Source organism: Eubalaena glacialis, chromosome 10, assembly GCF_028564815.1.
Source record: "Eubalaena glacialis isolate mEubGla1 chromosome 10, mEubGla1.1.hap2.+ XY, whole genome shotgun sequence".
In the NCBI taxonomy this organism is placed as follows: Eukaryota; Metazoa; Chordata; class Mammalia; order Artiodactyla; family Balaenidae; genus Eubalaena; species Eubalaena glacialis.
The window spans coordinates 42,508,154-42,526,913 of record NC_083725.1 but is presented as its reverse complement, the minus strand read 5'-3'; the positions used below and the strand labels follow the sequence as shown (position 1 = coordinate 42,526,913).

The window sequence follows — 18,760 nt, the reverse complement described above, 5'->3', positions numbered from 1 at the left end:
GATGGACCTATAGAGTATTATCCTTATTGAAATAAGTCAGAGAAAGACAAGCTCTGTTATCACTTATATGCAAAATCTAAAAAATAAAACAAATGAATGTATATTTAAAAACAGAAATAACCTTACAGATACAGAGAACAAACTAGTGGTTACCAGTGTAGAGGGTGAAAAGGGTGGGAAAAGTAGGGGTATGGGTTGAAACAGGGGTCCCCAACCCCCAGACCGTGGACCACCAGTGGTCCGCAGCCTGTTAGGAACAGGGCTGCACAGCAGGAGGTGAGCAGTGGGCGATCGAGCGAAGCTTCATCTGCCACTCCCCATTGCTCCCCATCACTCCCCATCGCTCGCATTACTGCCTGAACCATATCCCCCACCCCTGTCTGTGGAAAAATTGTCTTCCACGAAACCAGTCCCTGGTGCCAAAAAAGGTTGGGGACTGCTGGGTTAAAAGACACAAACTACTGTGTATAAAATAGGCAAGCAGCAAGGATATACTGTACAGCACAGGGAAATATAGCCATTATTTTTTAATAATGTTAAATGGAGTATAATCTATAAAAATATTGAATATCTGTGTTGTACACCTGAAACTAATATAGTATTATAAATTAACTATACTTCAACTTTTTAAAATAGAATATATACTTATGTATGTTTGTATTTGCATAAACAGTGATAGAATACACAAATGACCAATAAGAGCAAGACTTCCAAATGTGTATTTTATTTTTTTGATTTCTGAACATGAATATATTACCTGTACAAAATATTAAATTAAAATTTTAAGAAAATGTAATGCCATGAGTGAAGAGCAACAACAAAGCTATGGTAAATAACTGTGTATTTAATTGTCTATTGGTTTAGTTTATTCCCAAATTATGAGAGTTAAACCAAAGGTTCACCCGATGTACATGATAGCTGATGCTTCCCCTTGCTTCGAAAAAGGGATTGGGAGTTTCGATGAGGTCAGAAAATTGTTGGAGTCAGAGAATTGTTGGAGTTAGAATATTAGAGCAAAAGAACTGGAAGGAGGAGGCTAGTGGTTTAAATGAAATAATAAAGCCCGAATACACCGTAAGTACTCAAAAAATGTAAGCTTAAATTTTCATCAGTGAGTATGAGGTAGTGACTAGAAGGTCATTAGACAACAGCAACAAGAAAGAGTAATGGATGTTTTTAAACTGTTTGTAAAACTACCTTAGTTTTAAAGGTAGTTTTTAAGTTCTCTTTGATAGACAATAAGTGGTGAGTGTTAATAAAAGCGAAGTCTCAGACTATAGTCTAGCACAACTAAACATTTTTAGTAAAGCAGACACAAAACGATTGGTACAACTTGTTCTCTAAGCTCAGTAAAGTCCCAGTTCTCTATCCTTTTAGGTGCTCTGACTACACTTTATGTGAAAGATCCACTCAGATTTATGCAGTCACATTCCAGAGACAAAATTTTTGTGCCTTCTGGTATTGGACCATCAGAAATGTTCCTGTTTAACAGCTGGAGCCAAGACTAATCAGAGATCAAACCTCAATACCATCTGTAAGGGTATAGGGTATAGACCTCCCTAGATTCTTATTCTCTGTTCATGCAAGGGTAGAGAGTGATTACAATATTTTAGGAAAGTCCACTTGTCTTAAATATCTTCAATTTCAACAAAGAAAGTCCATTTTTAACATTCATCAGGCTGTGCAACTGGCCATTAGTTTTCCCAGTAAGCAACCATTTGGGACATTGATTATGCTAATTAGAAAAACAATCAAAATCTAAAGCTTGATAGTTTCTGCCTCAAGAGGATTGGTCCTTTATGATTAGAATATCCAGCAAACCATCTTATAACTGTGCATTTTTCACTAGTATTTTATGCAATCACCCCTTGACTCTAGAGTTCAAGTTTGAACTAACCCATTCATAAAAATATACTGGTTTTGCTTAAACATTTTAAGGTAAATAACAAACATTATAATAGTGGAAAAATCTGAGGACATGGGTTTTTTAAAGGAGAAAGGAGGAAACAGTTTGGTAGTGTCATTGGAGAGCTAGAAAGTCACCTACTCTACCTTCAGACCTTGAGTTATTTTTAGTTATTTGTGCCTCCCCATAAGAGGGCTGAAGGAAAAGCAATATCCTTTAAAAAGCAGCTATGTTTCAACTGAAACAAGAAGGTGTGTACCAAAGTGTACAATGGAAATTCTCGGGAAAGTGGATACTTATGGGAGCTAGGGTTGGATTAGAGGTTGTGCAGAGTGGTATGTGGATGAGTGTCCATATAATGTATGACTTTGAACAAGTTACTTAGCTTCTCTATGCTTCAGTTTCCTCAGATGCAAAATGGAGATTCAAATAGCATCTGTCTCAAAGGCCTTAGTAAGAATTAAATTAATTAATACTTATACAGTGCTTAAAAATAATGTCTTTAACAGTAAATTCTCAATAAATGTTAAATGGTGTTTTTATATCTTCCCCTTTTCTTCATAAGAATATTTGTAAATTTTGTCAGAAGTTTATGGAACTATGAAATCAGATATAATGGAGTTTCCATGCCAGACTAAAAAGGCTGGACATTTCTCAGCATTTCATTTTTCCAAATAAATATTCTTAAAATTGGTGATGATAATTTTGAGGTAACTGTTTCTTATTAGGGAATTGGGTGTCTAAATTTAAAATATTTACACTATTCTAAAAAATATATTTTTACAAAAGTTTTAAGGTAGTATTTTATCATTGACCAATTAAATTATATATAAGGAGAGTGTTGAAGATGAAGTGATTCTGTACTATTTGACCTTTATTATCCCCTTAGTTTTTCAAAAACCAGTTCCTCCAATAGAAGAGGCCCTCAAACAAATTCAGGAATCCAACTTAAAATCAGAGGTAAACCTTCCCTCTTCCCACAGACCAATAATAGACTGGAGGTAAGTAATTTATGATTATCATGTGTAATTACTAATATATAATAATTAAATAGCTCTCTAGTTGCTGAGTTTGTAGGTCTTTTCATCAGTTACTCCTTACCTCTGTTTTAGAGTTTACTATTTTATTTTCACACATTGAATTGAGGTAGAGTACAATATAAGCTGCTTCAAGAGTAAGTAGGAATTTTAATTTGTTGTCTTTGGTATTACAATGCTGCCTATGTTAGTAATTTTCTATGGGAATTATCTTAAAAACATTGATATTGGTTTTACTGAGAGAAAAAAATATTTTGAGTTGTAATGATATAAATTTAGGTAAAAGGAGTAACTTTATAGTAGAAATGAGTTTTTCCTCACTGAAAATCTTTCCTGGATATCTTTAAAAAGCTACAGTGCCTCCTGGTTCCTCTCCAGGTTAGTTTAAATGAATTATCTTGAAGCAATAGGATGGACCAACCAACCAGAGTACCCTCTGACATCCTGTATTTTCCATTTATTTATTATAAATGTTTCTTGAACCTACTATGTGCATAGCATTATATCAGGCATTGAGAAGGGGATATGGAGAAGTGTAATATTCAAAAATATAATCCCAAGAGTATAATCTAGGAGAGAAGTAAAATAATGCTTCAAAAAGTATAGAACAGTACCAAATGGATAATGATAATAATATTTAACATTAATTTATGTAATGATGTCTACAATTCATATGTAATTTATGTTAATATTTTACCTGTTTATAATGTTATTTACTAAAGTACTTCCATTTTTAGAATACCTGTGGCAAATAGTTCCCTTGATCAGATCTAAGAACAATTAAATTCATTCTCTCAGTCTTTATGATAGTTCAAGAAAGACTTCATGGAATAAAAAACTCTTCAGCAAAGCTTTGAAGAAAATAGAAGTTAATCATGAAACAAGTGGGTAGATGGTATTCCAGACAGAGGGATGAGCATGTGGAAAGGCCAGGAGTAACAGAAGGAATGATGTGTTCTAGGAGTCAGAGATGGCTGAATAATAGAATGCAGGATACCAATAGCTCACTAGATGTGAGATTGGAGAGGTAAATGACCTACATGCTAAAGAATATAAACTTTATCCTGAGCATTTAGGAGGAGTCAATGAAGGATTTGAGCAGATGGGAGATAAGATCAACTTTTCTTTTTTAACATATCATTCCAATCTATTGTGAACAAGTGTGGATAACTGATTGAAAGAGGACAAAACAGGAGGCTATTTCAATATATGTAATTGAAATTACATGGGTCTAGAGCTCAAGAGAAAGATCTAGGCTTAAGACATTTGAAGCCAAAACAGTGGATGAGATCAGCTGTGGAGATTATATATTATGACAACAGAGCTAGGTTAGAACACTAAAGAACAGCAACATTTAAGGAAGTGAAAAAAAGAGAAGCCTACAGATAGGAACAGAATGGTTGATACCGGACTATATAGAGAGAGAAGGTAGAACTAAGGAAGTACAGGCTTTCATGGGGGAAAAAGCAGTTTACAAAGATCAAATGGCTTCTAGAGAATCAGTAAAATAAAAAGTTTGTATCAGTCAGGATACTGGCAGAAAACATGTAACGTTTAAACGGGGTAATGAAAAAAGGTTAGTAAAGAGACTGGGAAGCCAACAGTGAATGATGAAGCAACCCCAGAACTGACAACAAAGTCAGTATTACCACCACAGACCTGAACTGAAAAGAGCTATAGCTATACGAGAGGGCTGCTAGGTAGAGGAACATTGCCACTACTAAACCAAGCCCAACAGAGAGGAAGCCAGAGGAACAATTATCAAAAACTTCTTTCTTCTGTCACTCTCCCATCTCTTCCTAGTACCTTTCATTGGTCAAAGTCAGCCATAAATCAAAAGGCAAGGGATCACTTGGTCTCTGCCTAGCAGAGACAAGTAGAGAAGTATGGAAAGTGAATCTGGAGGGGTAAAGAGAAAATAACCAGCTTAGAGGCGATGTGTCCACTGTACTTCACAACAAAAAAGTCACACTGGCAACTTTTGTCAGAGAAATTTCAGTGGAGGGATAGGGACAGAAAAGAGATTGAGATGAGTTGGAAAGAAATGGAGAGCAAGAAAGAAAAAATACCAAGTGTAGCTTGGCTGTGAAAGGAAAAGAGCGGTAGAACAATAGCCAGAGGGGATGTAGGGCCAAGATATGGCTTTTTCCCTTAAGATGGAAGATATGTTATCATGTTTAAATATGGATGTCAAACTGATGAGTAACAGAATTGCAGTCTAGAAAGGTAGAGAATAAAAATGTGAAGTGTCTTAAGTACCTATTATTTGGACATTGATTAACAAGGGTTATACATATGAATGAGATATGGTTCTCTGCCCAAGAAGGGTTTTCAGTTACATTATAATACTGTTTAATGGTGGTTACATCATAAGACAAGTAATACTGCATTATGGGGGCAGTTACAGAAATACTAGCAAAGTGATAAAGAAGTACGAAATTTGAAGTTGGAGAGGAGACTTAAAGGATGAGTACCAATTGTCTACTAAAGTAGCATAGGTTGATTTTAGGCATGTTCAGGCCTACATTGTTGTAAAGGGCAAAGACACCTAAGGAAATAGAACTTGTTCAGAGTGGCAGGACTGTAGTATGTGTTGTTGGTAGGACAGGAGATTATCTAGAAATGTAGATTGAGATCAGATATGAAATGCTTGTATGTCTAGGAACTTTTAATTTTTATCCTATAACTAGCAGAGAACCAGTGGAGGTTTTTAAGCATGGAGTGATATAATCCTCTTTATTATTATTGAAAGATAATTGGTATGAATGTTGGAGAATGAAAAGAGTGGAAAGAAATTGGAAGCAAGGAGACTAAAAAAACTTAATGGACTAATCCAAGGGATAGATCATTACTGCCTAAACTAAAATAGTACTATTTTGTATAGTGAGAAAAGGATAAATCTGACAAAGAATAAAAATATTTTGAGTGGTTAGAAGGAAAAGATGAGAGAAGAAAAAATGAAAATGCCTTTTCACAGCAGAGAAGAAACATAAATAAGAGTTTAAGAATGTTGATCAAATAGAAGTGTAAGAATTGGAGTATGGAAGGTGGGAGATGAAGAGGATGTGAGCTTACCTCCCCTGACAAAGAATTCAAAAATACATCCACATGTGGAACAATTCTAATGGAAAACTAACTGGAAACATGCAGAAGGACTCCTATACAACCAAGGCTGTAAGAAAGATACACATGTAATTAGCTAGGATGGGAAGAAAAGCATCAGGTAAGAGGCCTGTGCCTCTGGGAGAGGACTAAGAGGAAAAGGGAGCTCACACAGGCAGACATTCACCCTGGGAAGTGAGTGGGTCAAGCCACAGACTGGACGTCCCCCTCCTGGGGTCCTACATATAGGAGACAAGCCCCTTTGGCTGTTTGGAGAACCACTGAAAGGCTAGAGAAGCCTAGACTCCACTCATGAGGAGTGTGCAAGTGTTAGCTTACCACCAGACAGGGCAGAGAGAGGTGTGCCCTAGTTGTTGCCGCCTTGCCACACACCCCAGTCTGAGCCGAGTGAATGTCAAGCCCTGCTAACTCCAAGCCACAGCTTGGCCCTGGATCTAGGCCAGACAGGACCTGGGAAAAGACTCAATCTAAAGATGCAGAGGCTACCTAGGGGCCTGGGCTGTGGTCTAAGTGGAGCAGTGTCCATTGTTGGCAGTTATTTAAACAGTACCCCAGAAGCAGCCCAGACTTCTGATGGCAGTGCAGGTGCTTGAACTCCCATGACCACCATTCCATGCTCCCCAGTTCCAGACAAGCAAACACTCCAACCCCTCCCACTCCATGCCATAGCCTTACACTAGATCTGGGGCAATCACAACAGGGGAAAAGATGCAAACTTAGGCTGCATCTGAGTGGAGCCACAGATGCCTACAGGGCAGCATATCAGCCCTCTGTAAGCACATGAGCCCCACTTGCTTCAGCACTCCCCGCCTTTGGGTCAAAGGCCCAGTGCAAGAAGAAGGAAAAACACACACTTAAAGGAAGCAGAACCAGCTTGAGCCCAAATCTCAGGGCCTCTGCTCCAGCAACTTTGGATCAGATCTCACTCCTGACAGGGCAGTGATGGCCACTAAGCAGAGAGGAAGTACATCTCACACCTCACACAGGCTCTAACTCCTCCATTACTAGCCACATTCCCTACCAAGGTGATACAGGCCAGCATACCATGAGGAAAGATATGACTGGCATCCACATCAAATCCACCAAATTCACTGGGCACACACAGTCTGCATAGGGACACACCCACATAAGAACACCCCTTCAAGACCACAATAGGTAACTGTTTCACCCAAAATCATAGAGATACAGAAAGTTAAATAAAATGAAAAGGCAGAGGAACCTGCAACCTAAGATTGTCTACCCAGCAAGATTATCATTTAGAATAGAAGGTGAGATAAAGAACTTCTCAGACAAGCAAAAACTAAAAGAATTCAGCAATACTAAACCTACCTTAAAAGAAATGTTGATGGGTCTTCTCAAAATGGAAAAGAAGTAAGAATCTATCAGAAAGGGAAAAATCCCAATAGGAAAGACATATGTATGGGGATTGAAGATCACTTAAATAAGCCAGTACATAGATTAAAAGACAAAAAGTTGTAAAAGTAACTCCTACTACAATAAATACTTATGTGATAAACATGAAGCTGTAAAAAAAATACATCAAAAACAAAATATGGGGGAGGGGAGTAAAAACCGTAGATCTCTTAGAATGTGTTTGAAGTTAAATGACTATGAGTTCAAAGCAAGTAGATATAATTATGAGTTAACAATATATGAACCCCATGGTAACCACAAAGCAAAAACCTACAATAGATACACGACAACCAAAAAGATAGGAACTCAAGTATACTACAAAAGAATATCATCAAACCACAATGGGAGAAACAAAAAGAAGAAATCAATGGAGGAAAAAGTACAAAACAACTGGGAAACAAGTAATAAAATGGCATTAAGTACATACCTATCAATAAATTACTCTAAATATCAATGGATTAATGCTTTAATCAAAAGACATAGGATAGCTGATTGGTTAAAAAAAAAAAAAACAAGACCCTTCAATATGCTGCCTACAAGAGACTCACTTCAGGGCATAAGACATACACAAACTGAAAGTAAGGGGATAGAAAAGGATATTTCATGCAAATGGAAATGACAAGAAAGCAGGAGTAGCAATACTCATATCAGACAAAAAAAAAACAGAGACTATAACGAAAGACAAAAAGAGCATTATATAATGATAAAAAGGGATCAATACAAGAAGAGGATATATACTCTTTAACATATACACACCCAATACAGGAGCATCTAAATGTATAAAGCAAATACTAACAGACATAAATGGAGAAACTGCCAATAGTACAATAATTGTAGGAGACTATAACACCCCACTGATATCAATGGACAAATCATCTAGAAAGAAAATCAATAAGGCAATAGTGGTCCTAAATGGCACAGCAAGACTAGTTGGACTTAACTGATATCTTCAGGACATTCCATCCAAAACCAGCAGAATACACATTCTTTTCAAGTGCACATGGAATGTTCTCCAGGATATATCACATACTAGGTCACAAAACAAGTCTCAACAAATTTAAGAGGATAGAAATTATATCAAGCATTTTTTTCAACCTCAGTGGTATCAATTAGAAATCAACTACAGAAAGAAAAGCAGAAAAGAACAAACACATGGAGACTAAACAACATGCAACTAAAAACCAAGGGTCAATGATGAAATCAAAGAGTAAATCAGAAAATACCTCAAAACAAATGAAAGTAGAAAACAACTTTCCAAAATTTTGGGGATACAGCAAAAGCAGTTCCAAGAAGGAAATTCATAGCAAGACAGGCCTTCCTCGAGAAATAAGAAAAATCTCAAATAAACAACCTAACCTACCATGTAAAAGAATTAGAAAAAGAAGAACAAAGCCCAAAGTCAGCAGAAGGAAGGAAATAATGATATCACATACACATGGAATCTAAAAAATAATACAAATGAATCTATGTACAAAACAGAAACTGACAGAAAGATTGGTTCAAGATGGTGGAGTAGAAGGACATGTGCTCACTCCCTCTTGCGAGAGCACCGGAATCACAACTAACTGCTGAACAATCATTGACAAGAAGACACTGGAACTCACCAAAAAAATACCCCACATCCAAAGTCAAAGGAGAAGCAACAATGAGACGGTAGGAGGGGCACAATCACAATAAAATCAAATCCCGTAACTGCTGGGTGGGTGACCCACAAACTAGAGAACACTTATACCACAGAAGCCCACCCACTGGAGTGAAGGTTCTGAGCCCAACGTCAAGCTTGGACCTGAGGGTCTGGCAATGGGAGGAGGAATTCCTAGAGAATCAGACTTTGAAGGCTAGAGAGATTTGATTGCAGGACTTTGACAGGACTGGGGGAAACAGAGACTCCTCTCATGGAGGGCACACACAAACTAGTGTGCACACTGGGACCAAGGGGAAGGAGCAGTGACCCCATAGGAGACTGAACCAGACCTGCTAGTGTTGGAAGGCCTTCTGCAGAGGTGGGGGGTGGCTGTGGCTCACCGTGAGGACAAGGGCACTGGCGGCAGAAGTTCTGGGAAGTACTCCTTGGCGTGAGCCCTCCCAGAGTCCACAATTAGCCCCACCAAAGAGCCGGGTAGGCTCCAGTGTTCGGTCACCTCAGGCCATAAAACCAACAGGGAGGGAACCCAGCCCCACCCATCAGCAGATAAGCTGATTAAACTTTTACTGAGCTCTGCCCAGCAGAGCAACCCCCAGCTCTACCCACCACCAGTCCCTCCCATCAGGAAACTTGCACAAACCTCTTTGATAGCCTCATCCACCAGAGGGCAGACAGCAGAAGCAAGAATAACTACAGTCCTGCAGGCTATGGAACAAAAACCACATTCAGAGAAAGATAGACAAGGTGAAAAGGCAGAGGGGCTATTTACCAGATGAAGGAACAAGATAAAACCCCAGAAAAACAACTAAATGAAGTGGAGATAGGCAACCTTCCAGAAAAAGAATTCAGAATAATGATAGTGAAGATGATCCAGGACCTCGGAAAAAGAATGGAGGCAAAGATCTAGAAGATGCAAGAAATGTTTAACAAAGATGTAGAAGAATTAAAGATAAAACACCTACAAGAATTAAAGAACAAAGAAACAGAGATGAACAATGCAATAACTGAAATGAAAAATACACTAGAAGGAATCAATAGCAGAATAACTGAGGCAGAAGTATGGGTAAGTGACCTGGAAGATAAAATACTGGAAATAACTACCACAGAGCAGAATAAAGAAAAAAGAATGAAAAGAAATGAAGACAGCCTAAGAGACTTCTGGGACAACATTAAACACACTACCATTCTCATTATAGGGGTCCAAGAAGGAGAAGATAGAGAGAAAGGACCCGGGAAAATATTTGAAGAGATTATAGTTGAAAACTTCCCTAACATGGGAAAGGAAATAACCACCCAAGTCCAGGAAGCGCAGAGAGTCCCAGGCAGTATAAACCCAAGGAGAAACACACCAAGACACATTCTAATCAAATTGACAAAAAATTAAAGACAAAGAAAAATTATTGAAAGCAACAAGGGAAAAACAACAAATAACATACAAGGGAACTCCCATAAGGTTAACAACTGATTTCTCAGCAGAAACTCTACAAGCCAGAAGGGAGTGGCATGATATACTTAAAGTGATGAAAGGGAAAAACCTACAACCAAGATTACTCTACCTGGCAAGGAACTCATTCAGATTCAACAGAGAAATCAAAAGCTTTACAGACAAGCAAAAGCTAAGAGAATTCAGCACCACCAGACGAGCTTTGCAACAGATGCTAAAGGAACTTCTCTAAGTGGGAAACACAAGAGAAGAAAAGGACCTACAAAAACAAACCCATAACAATTAAGAAAATGGTAATAGGAACATACATATCGATAATTACCTTTAACGTGAATGGATTAAATGCTCCAACCAAAAGACACAGGCTCGCTGAATGGATACAAAAACAAGACCCATATATATGCTGTCTACAAGAGACCCACTTCAGACCTAGGGACACATACAGATTGAAAGTGAGAGGATGGAAAAAGATATTCCATGCAAATGGAAATCAAAAGAAAGCTGGAGTAGCAATACTCATATCAGATAAAATAGACTTTAAAATAAAGAATGTTACAAGAGACAAGGAAGGACACTACATAATGATCAAGGAATCAATCCAAGAAGGAGATAGAGCAATTATAAATATATATGCACCCAACATAGGAGCACATCAATACAAAAGGCAACTGCTAACAGCTATAAAAGAGGAAATCAACAGTAACACAATAATAGTGGGGGACATTAACACCTCACTTACACCAATGGACAGATCATCCTGACAGACAATTAATAAGGAAACACAAGCTTCAAATGACACAATAGACCAGATAGATTTAATTGATATTTATAGGACATTCCATCCAAAAACAGCATATTACACTTTCTTCTCAAGTGCACATGGAACATTCTCCCAGATAGATCACATCTTGGGTCACAGATCAAGCCTCAGTAAATTTGAGAAAACTGAAATCATATCAAGCATCTTTTCTGACCACAAGACAATGAGATTAGAAATCAATTACAGGGCAAAAAACGTAAAAAACACAAACACATGGAGGCTAAACAATACGTTACTAAATAACCAAGAGATCACTGAAGAAATCAAAGAAGAAATTTAAAAATACCTAGTGACAAATTACAACAAAAACACAATGATTCAAAACCTTTTGGATGCAGCAAAAGCAGTTCTAAGAGGGAAGTTTATAGCAATAAAAGCCTACCTCAAGAAACAAGAAAAATCTCAAATAAACAATCTAACCTTACACCTAAAGGAACTAGAGAAAGAAGAACAAACAAAACCCATAGTTAGTAGAAGGAAAGAAATCATAAAGATCAGAGCAGAAATAAATGAAATAGAAACAAAGAAAACAGTACCAAAGATCAATAAAACTAAAAGCTGATTCTTTGAGAAGATAAACAAAATTGATAAACCATTGGCCACACTCATCAAGAAAAAGAGGGAGAGGACTCAAATCAATAAAATTAGAAATGAAAAAGGAGAAGTTACAACAGACACTGCAGAAATACAAAGAATCCTAAGAGACTACTACAAGCAACTCTATGCCAATAAAATGGACAACCTGGAAGAAATGGACAAATTCTTAGAAAGGTATAACCTTCCAAGGCTGAACCAGGAAGAAATAGAAAACATGAACAGACCAATCACAAGTAATGAAATTGAAACTGTGATTAAAAATCTTCCAACAAACAAAAGTCCAGGACCAGATGCCTTCACAGGTGAATTCTATCAAACATTTAGAGAGGAGCTAACACCTATTCTTCTCAAACTCTTCCAAAAAATTGCAGAAGAAAGAACACTCCCAAACTCATTCTATGAGGACACCATCACCCTGATACTAAAACCAGACAAAGATACTACAAAAAAATAAAATTACAGACCAATAGCACTGATGAATATAGATGCAAAATTCCTCAACAAAACACTAGCAAACAGAATCCAGCAACACATTATAAGAATCATACACCGTGATCAAGTGGGATTTATCCCAGGGATGCAAGGATTCTTCAATATACGCAAATCAATCAATGTGATACACCATATTAACAAATTGAAGAATAAAAACCATGTGATCATCTCAGTAGATGCAGAAAAAGCTTTTGACAAAATTCAACACTGATTTATGATAAAAAAAAAAACTCTTCAGAAAGTAGGCATAGAGGGGACCTATCGCAACATAATAAAGGCCATCTATGACAAACCCACAGCAAACATCATTCTCAATGGTGAAAAATTGAAAACATTTCCTCTAAGATCAGGAATGAGACAAGGATGTCCACTCTGACCACTGTTATTCAACATAGTTTTGGAAGTCCTAGCCACGGCAATCGGAGAAGAAAAAGAAATAAAAGCAATACAAATTGGAAAAGAAGAAGTAAAAGTGTCACTGTTTGCAGATGACATGATACTATAAATAGAGAATCCTAAAGATGCCACCAGAAAACTACTAGAGCTAATCAATGAATTTGGTAAAGTTGTAGGATACAAAATTAATGCACAGAAATCTCTTGCATTCCTATACACTAATGATGAAAAACCTGAAAGCGAAATTAAGGAAACACTCCCATTTACCATTGCAACACAAAGAATAAGATACCTAGGAATAAGCCTACGTAAGGAGGTAAAAGACCTGTATGCAGAAAACTATAAGACACTCATGAAAGAAATTTAAGATGATACAAACAGATGGAGAGATATACCATGTTCTTGGATTGGAAGAATCAACATTGTGAAAATCACTATACTACCCAAAGCCATCTACAGATTCAATGCACTCCCTATCAAATTACCAATGGCATTTTTTACAGAACCAGAACAAAAAATCTTAAAATTTGTATGGAGACACAAAAGACCCCTAATAGCCAAAGCAGTCTTGAGGGAAAAAAATGGAGCTGGAGGAATCAGACTCCCCAACTTCAGACTACACTACAAAGCTACAGTAATGAAGACAATATGGTACTGGCACAAAAACAGAAATATAGATCAGTGGAACAGGATAGAAAACCCAGAGATAAACCCACACACCTATGGTCAACTAGTCTATGACAAAGGAGGCAAGGATATACAATGGAGAAAAGACAGTCTCTTCAATAAGTAGTTTTGGGAAAACTGAACAGATACATGTACAAGAACGAAATTAGAACACTCCCTAACACCATACACAAAAATAAACTCAAAATGGATTAGAGACCTAAATGTAAGACTGGACACTATAAAGCTCTTAGAGGAAAACATAGGAAGAACACTCTTTGACATAAATCACAGCAAGATCTTTTTTGATCCACCTCGTAGAGTAATGGAAATAAAAATGAAAATAAACAAATGGGACCTAATGAAACTTCAAAGCTTTTGCACAGCAAAGGAAACTACAAACAAGACGAAAAGACCACCCTCAGAATGGGAGAAAATATTTGCAAATGAATCAATGGACAAAGGATTAATCTCCGAAATATATAAACAGCTCATGCAGCTCAATATTATAAAAATAAACAACCCAATCAAAAAATGGGAAGAAGACCTAAATAGACATTTCTCCAAAAAAGACATACAGATGGCCAAGAGGCACATGAAATGCTTCTCAACATCACTAATTATTAGAGAAATGCAAATCAAAACTACAATGAGGTATCACCTCACACCGGTTAGAATGGGCATCATCAGAAAATCTACAAACAACAAATGCTGGAGAGGGTGTGGAGAAAAGGGAACCCTCTTGCACTGTTGGTGGGAATGTAAATTGATACAGCCACTATGGAGAACAGTACGGAGGTTCCTTAAAAAACTAAAAATAGAATTACCATATGACCCAGCAATCCGACTACTGGGCATATACCCAGAGAAAACCATAATTCAAAAAGACACATGCACCCCAATGTTCATTGCAACACTATTTACAATAGCCAGGTCATGAATGCATCCTAAATGCCCATCGACAGATGAATGGATAAAGAAGATATGGTACATATATACAATGGAATATTACTCAGCCAGAAAAAGGAACAAAATTGGGTCATTTGTAGAGACATGGATGGATCTAGAGACTGTCATACAGAGTGAAGTAAGCCAGAAAGAGATAAACAAATACCGTATGCTAACACATATATGTGGAACCTAGAAAAATGGTGCAGATGAACCGGTTTGCAGGGCAGAAATAGAGACACAGATGTAGAGAACAAATGTGGACACCAAGGGGGGAAAGTGGCGGAGGGGTGGGTGGTTGTGTGATGAATTGGGAGATTGGGATTGACATATATACACTAATATGTATAAAATAGATAACTAATAATAACCTGCTGTATAAAAAAATAAATAGAATAATATTCAAAAATTAAAAAAAAAAAAAGAAACTGACTCACAGGCATAGAAGACAAACTTTTGGTTACCAAAGGGGAAGGAGAGGATAAATTACAAATATGGGATTAACAGATACAAACCAGTATACATAAAATAGATAAACAGCAAGGATTTACTGTATAGCTCAAGGAATTATATTCGATATCTGGTAATAACCTATAATGGAAATAATCTGGAGATATATATATATATATATATATATATATAAAACTGAATCACTTTACTGTATACCTAAAACTAACACCGTATTGTAAATCCACTATACTTCAATTAAAAAAAAAAAAAGGTCATTTCCTAAGAGAGAAAAAAATAATAGAAAATATCAATGAGCTGGTTTTATGAAAAAATAAACAAAATTGATAAATCTTTAGCCAGGCTCAACAAGAAGAATAGAGAGAGGATCCAAATAAACACAATAAGAAAAGAAAAAGGAGAAATAACAACCAGTACCACAGAGATACAAAAAACCATAAGAGAATACTATTATCAGTTATATGCCAACAAACTGGACAACCTAGAAGAAGTGGACAAATTTCTAGAAACATACAGCTTACCAAAACTGAGTCAAGAAGAAACAGACAATTTGAACAGACCAGTCACTAGAAGTGAAATCAAATTTGCAATTAAAGAAAAACTCCCAGCAAACAAAATTCCAGGACGGGACAGCTTCACAGGGGAATTCTATCAAATGTATAAAGAAGAACTAATACCTGTCCTAATCAAACTATTCCAAAAACTTTAAGAGGATGGAACACTCCCAGATTCATTCTACAAGGCCACCCTTACTGTGATACCAAAACCAGGCAAAGACACTACAAAAAAATAAAATTACAGGCCAGTATTTTTTATGAATATAGATGCAGAAGTCTTCAACAAAATATTCACAAGCTAAATCCAACAATACATAAAAATGATCATATATCATGATCAAGTTGGATTTATTCCAGGGTCACAAGAATAGTTCACATACACAAATCAATCACTAGGATCCACCACATTAACAAAAGGAAAGATAAAAATTACGATGTCTCAATAGATATAGAAAAAGTATCTAACAAATTCAATATCTATTTATGATAAAAACTCTCATCAAAGTGTGTATAAAGGGAACATATCTCAACATAATAAAGGTCATTTATGACAAACCCACAGCCAAATCATACTCAATTGTGAAAAATGAAAGTTTTCCTTTAAAATCAGGAACAAGACAAGAATGCCCACTTTTGGTGCTTCTGTTTAACATAGTATTGGAAGTCCTAACCACAGCAATCAGACAAGAAAAAGTAATAAAAGATATGCAGATTTGAAGAGGAAGAGGTAAAACTGTCACTATTTGCAGACGACATGACACTCTATATAGAGTACCCCTAAAGTCTCCACCCAAGAACTATTAGAACTAATGAATTCAGAAAAGTTGCAGGATACAAGAATAATATACAGAAATCTGTTGTCTTTCTATACACTAGTAATGAAATATCAGAAAGAGAAAGTAAACAATCCTGTTTATAATCACATAAAAAAATAAAATACTTAGGAATAAACTTAACCAAGGAGGTGAGAGACCTGTACTCTGAAAACTATAAAACACTGATAAAGGAAATTGAAGATGATCCAAAGAAATGGAAGGATAGCCCATGCTTTTAGATTGGAGGGAGTGATATTATTAAAATAGACATACTGCCCAAAGCAATCTACAGATTTAATACACTCTCTATCAAAATACCCATGACATTTTTCATAGAACTAGAACAAATAATCCTAAAATTTATATAGAATCACAAAAGATGCTGAATTGCCAAAGCAATCCTGAGAAAAAAGAACAAAGCTAGAGGCATAACCCTCCCAGACTTCAGACTATACTACAAAGCTACAGAAATCAAAACAATGTGGTATTGGCACAACAACAGACACATAGATTAAAGGAACAGAACAGAGAGCCCAGAAATAAACCCACACACTTATGGTAAATTAACCAATGACAAAGGAGGCAAGAATATACAATGGAGAAAAGACACATGGTCCAGGGAAAACTGGACAGCTACATGTAAAAGGATGAAATTAAAACATTCTCTAACACTGTATACAAAAATAAACTCTCAGTGGATTAAAGATCTAAATGTAAGACTGGAAACCATAAAACTCCTAGAAGAAAACGTAAAGGTAACGCTCTTTGACGTAAATTATAGCAATATTTTTTTGGATCTGTCTCCTAAAGCAACGGAAATAAGAGCAAAAATAAACAAATGGGATCTAATTAAACATAAAACCCTTTGCACAACAAAGGAAACCATAGACAAAGCAAAAAGACAACCTACTGAATGGGAGAAAATATTTGTAAATAATATGACTGATAAGGGGTTAATAGCCAAAATATATAAACAGCTCATACAACTCAACTCAATACAGCAAAAAGAAACAACCCAATCAAAAAACAGACAGAAGACCTGAATGGATGTTTTTCCAAAGAAGACATACAGATGGCCAACAGGCATATGAAAAGATGCTCAACATCACTTTCAAATTAGTAGAGAAATGCAAATCAAAACCACAATGACGTATCACCTTACACCTGTCAGAATGGCCATCATCAAGATGTATACAAATAACAAATATTGAAGAGGATGTGGAGAAAAGGGAACCCTAGTACACCATTGGGGGGAATGTAAGTTGGTGCAGCCACTATGGGAAACAGTATGGAGATTCCTCAAAAAACTAAAAATAGAACTACCGTATGATCCAGTAATTCCACTATTGGGTATATATCTGGAAAAAATGAAGTCACTAATTCGAAAACATACATGCACCCCAATGTTCATAGCAGCACAGTTTACAATAGCCAAGACATGCAAGCATCCCAGGTTCCCAGATGATTGGATTAAGAAGATGTGTTTTGGGGGCTTCCCTGGTGGCACAGTGGTTGAGAGTCTGCCTGCCAATGCAGGGGACACGGGTTCGAGCCCTGGTCTGGGAAGATCCCACATGCCGCGGAGCAACTAGGCCCGTGAGCCACAACTACTGAGCCTGCGCGTCTGGAGCCTGTGCTCCACAACAAGAGAGGCCGTGATAGTGAGAGGCCCGCACACCGCGATGAAGAGTGGCGCCCGCTTGCTGCAACTAGAGAAAACCCTCGCACAGAAACAAAGACCCAACACAGCCAAAAATTAGTAAATAAAATAAAGAATTATTAGGAAAAAAAAAAAAGAGATGTGTTTTTATATATATGGTGGAATATTACTCAGCCATAAAAAATAATGAAATTCTGCCATTTGCAGCAACATGGATGGACCTAGAGAATACAATGCTTAGTGAAATAAGTCAGACAAAGACAAATACTGTATGATTTTACTTATATGTGGAATCTAAATAATAATACGTATGAATGTACATGCAAAACAGAAAGACACACAGATAGAGAAACAAACTTGTGGTTGCCAGAGGGGAGGAGGGGAAGGACAAATTACGGATATGAGATTAACTGATACAAACTACTATATATAAAATAGATAAACAACAAGAATATACTGTATAGCATAGGAAATTATGCCCATTATCTTACAATAACCTGTAATGGAGCATAATCTGCAAAAATACTGAATCAGGTGCCATATACCTGAATTTAACACAATATTATAGATCAACAAAAAATAAATTAATTTTTAAAAAATAAGAGTAATGTGATAGGTTTCATATAGAATAAGATGTCCCTTGATAGTAAAAAAAAAATTGGAGTATGGACAGAACAGTGCAGGAAAATCAAGAGGTATCCAGCCATGAGTTTAAAAGGACTTATGTTAAAAGGGTGGTAGTGAAATAGAAAAGAAAGACAGAAGGAAAAGAT

The 18,760-nt window shown here is 36.6% G+C and overlaps 1 protein-coding gene across 1 annotated transcript in view; it reads left to right on the top strand.

The window, feature by feature from the left end:
* CEP126 (centrosomal protein 126) overlaps window positions 1–18,760 on the top strand; it is a 171,384-nt gene that overhangs the window by 64,702 nt on the left and 87,922 nt on the right. The window contains 1 exon segment of the mRNA XM_061203698.1: window positions 2,796–2,907. Within this exon segment, the coding sequence (XP_061059681.1) occupies window positions 2,796–2,907 (112 nt within the window).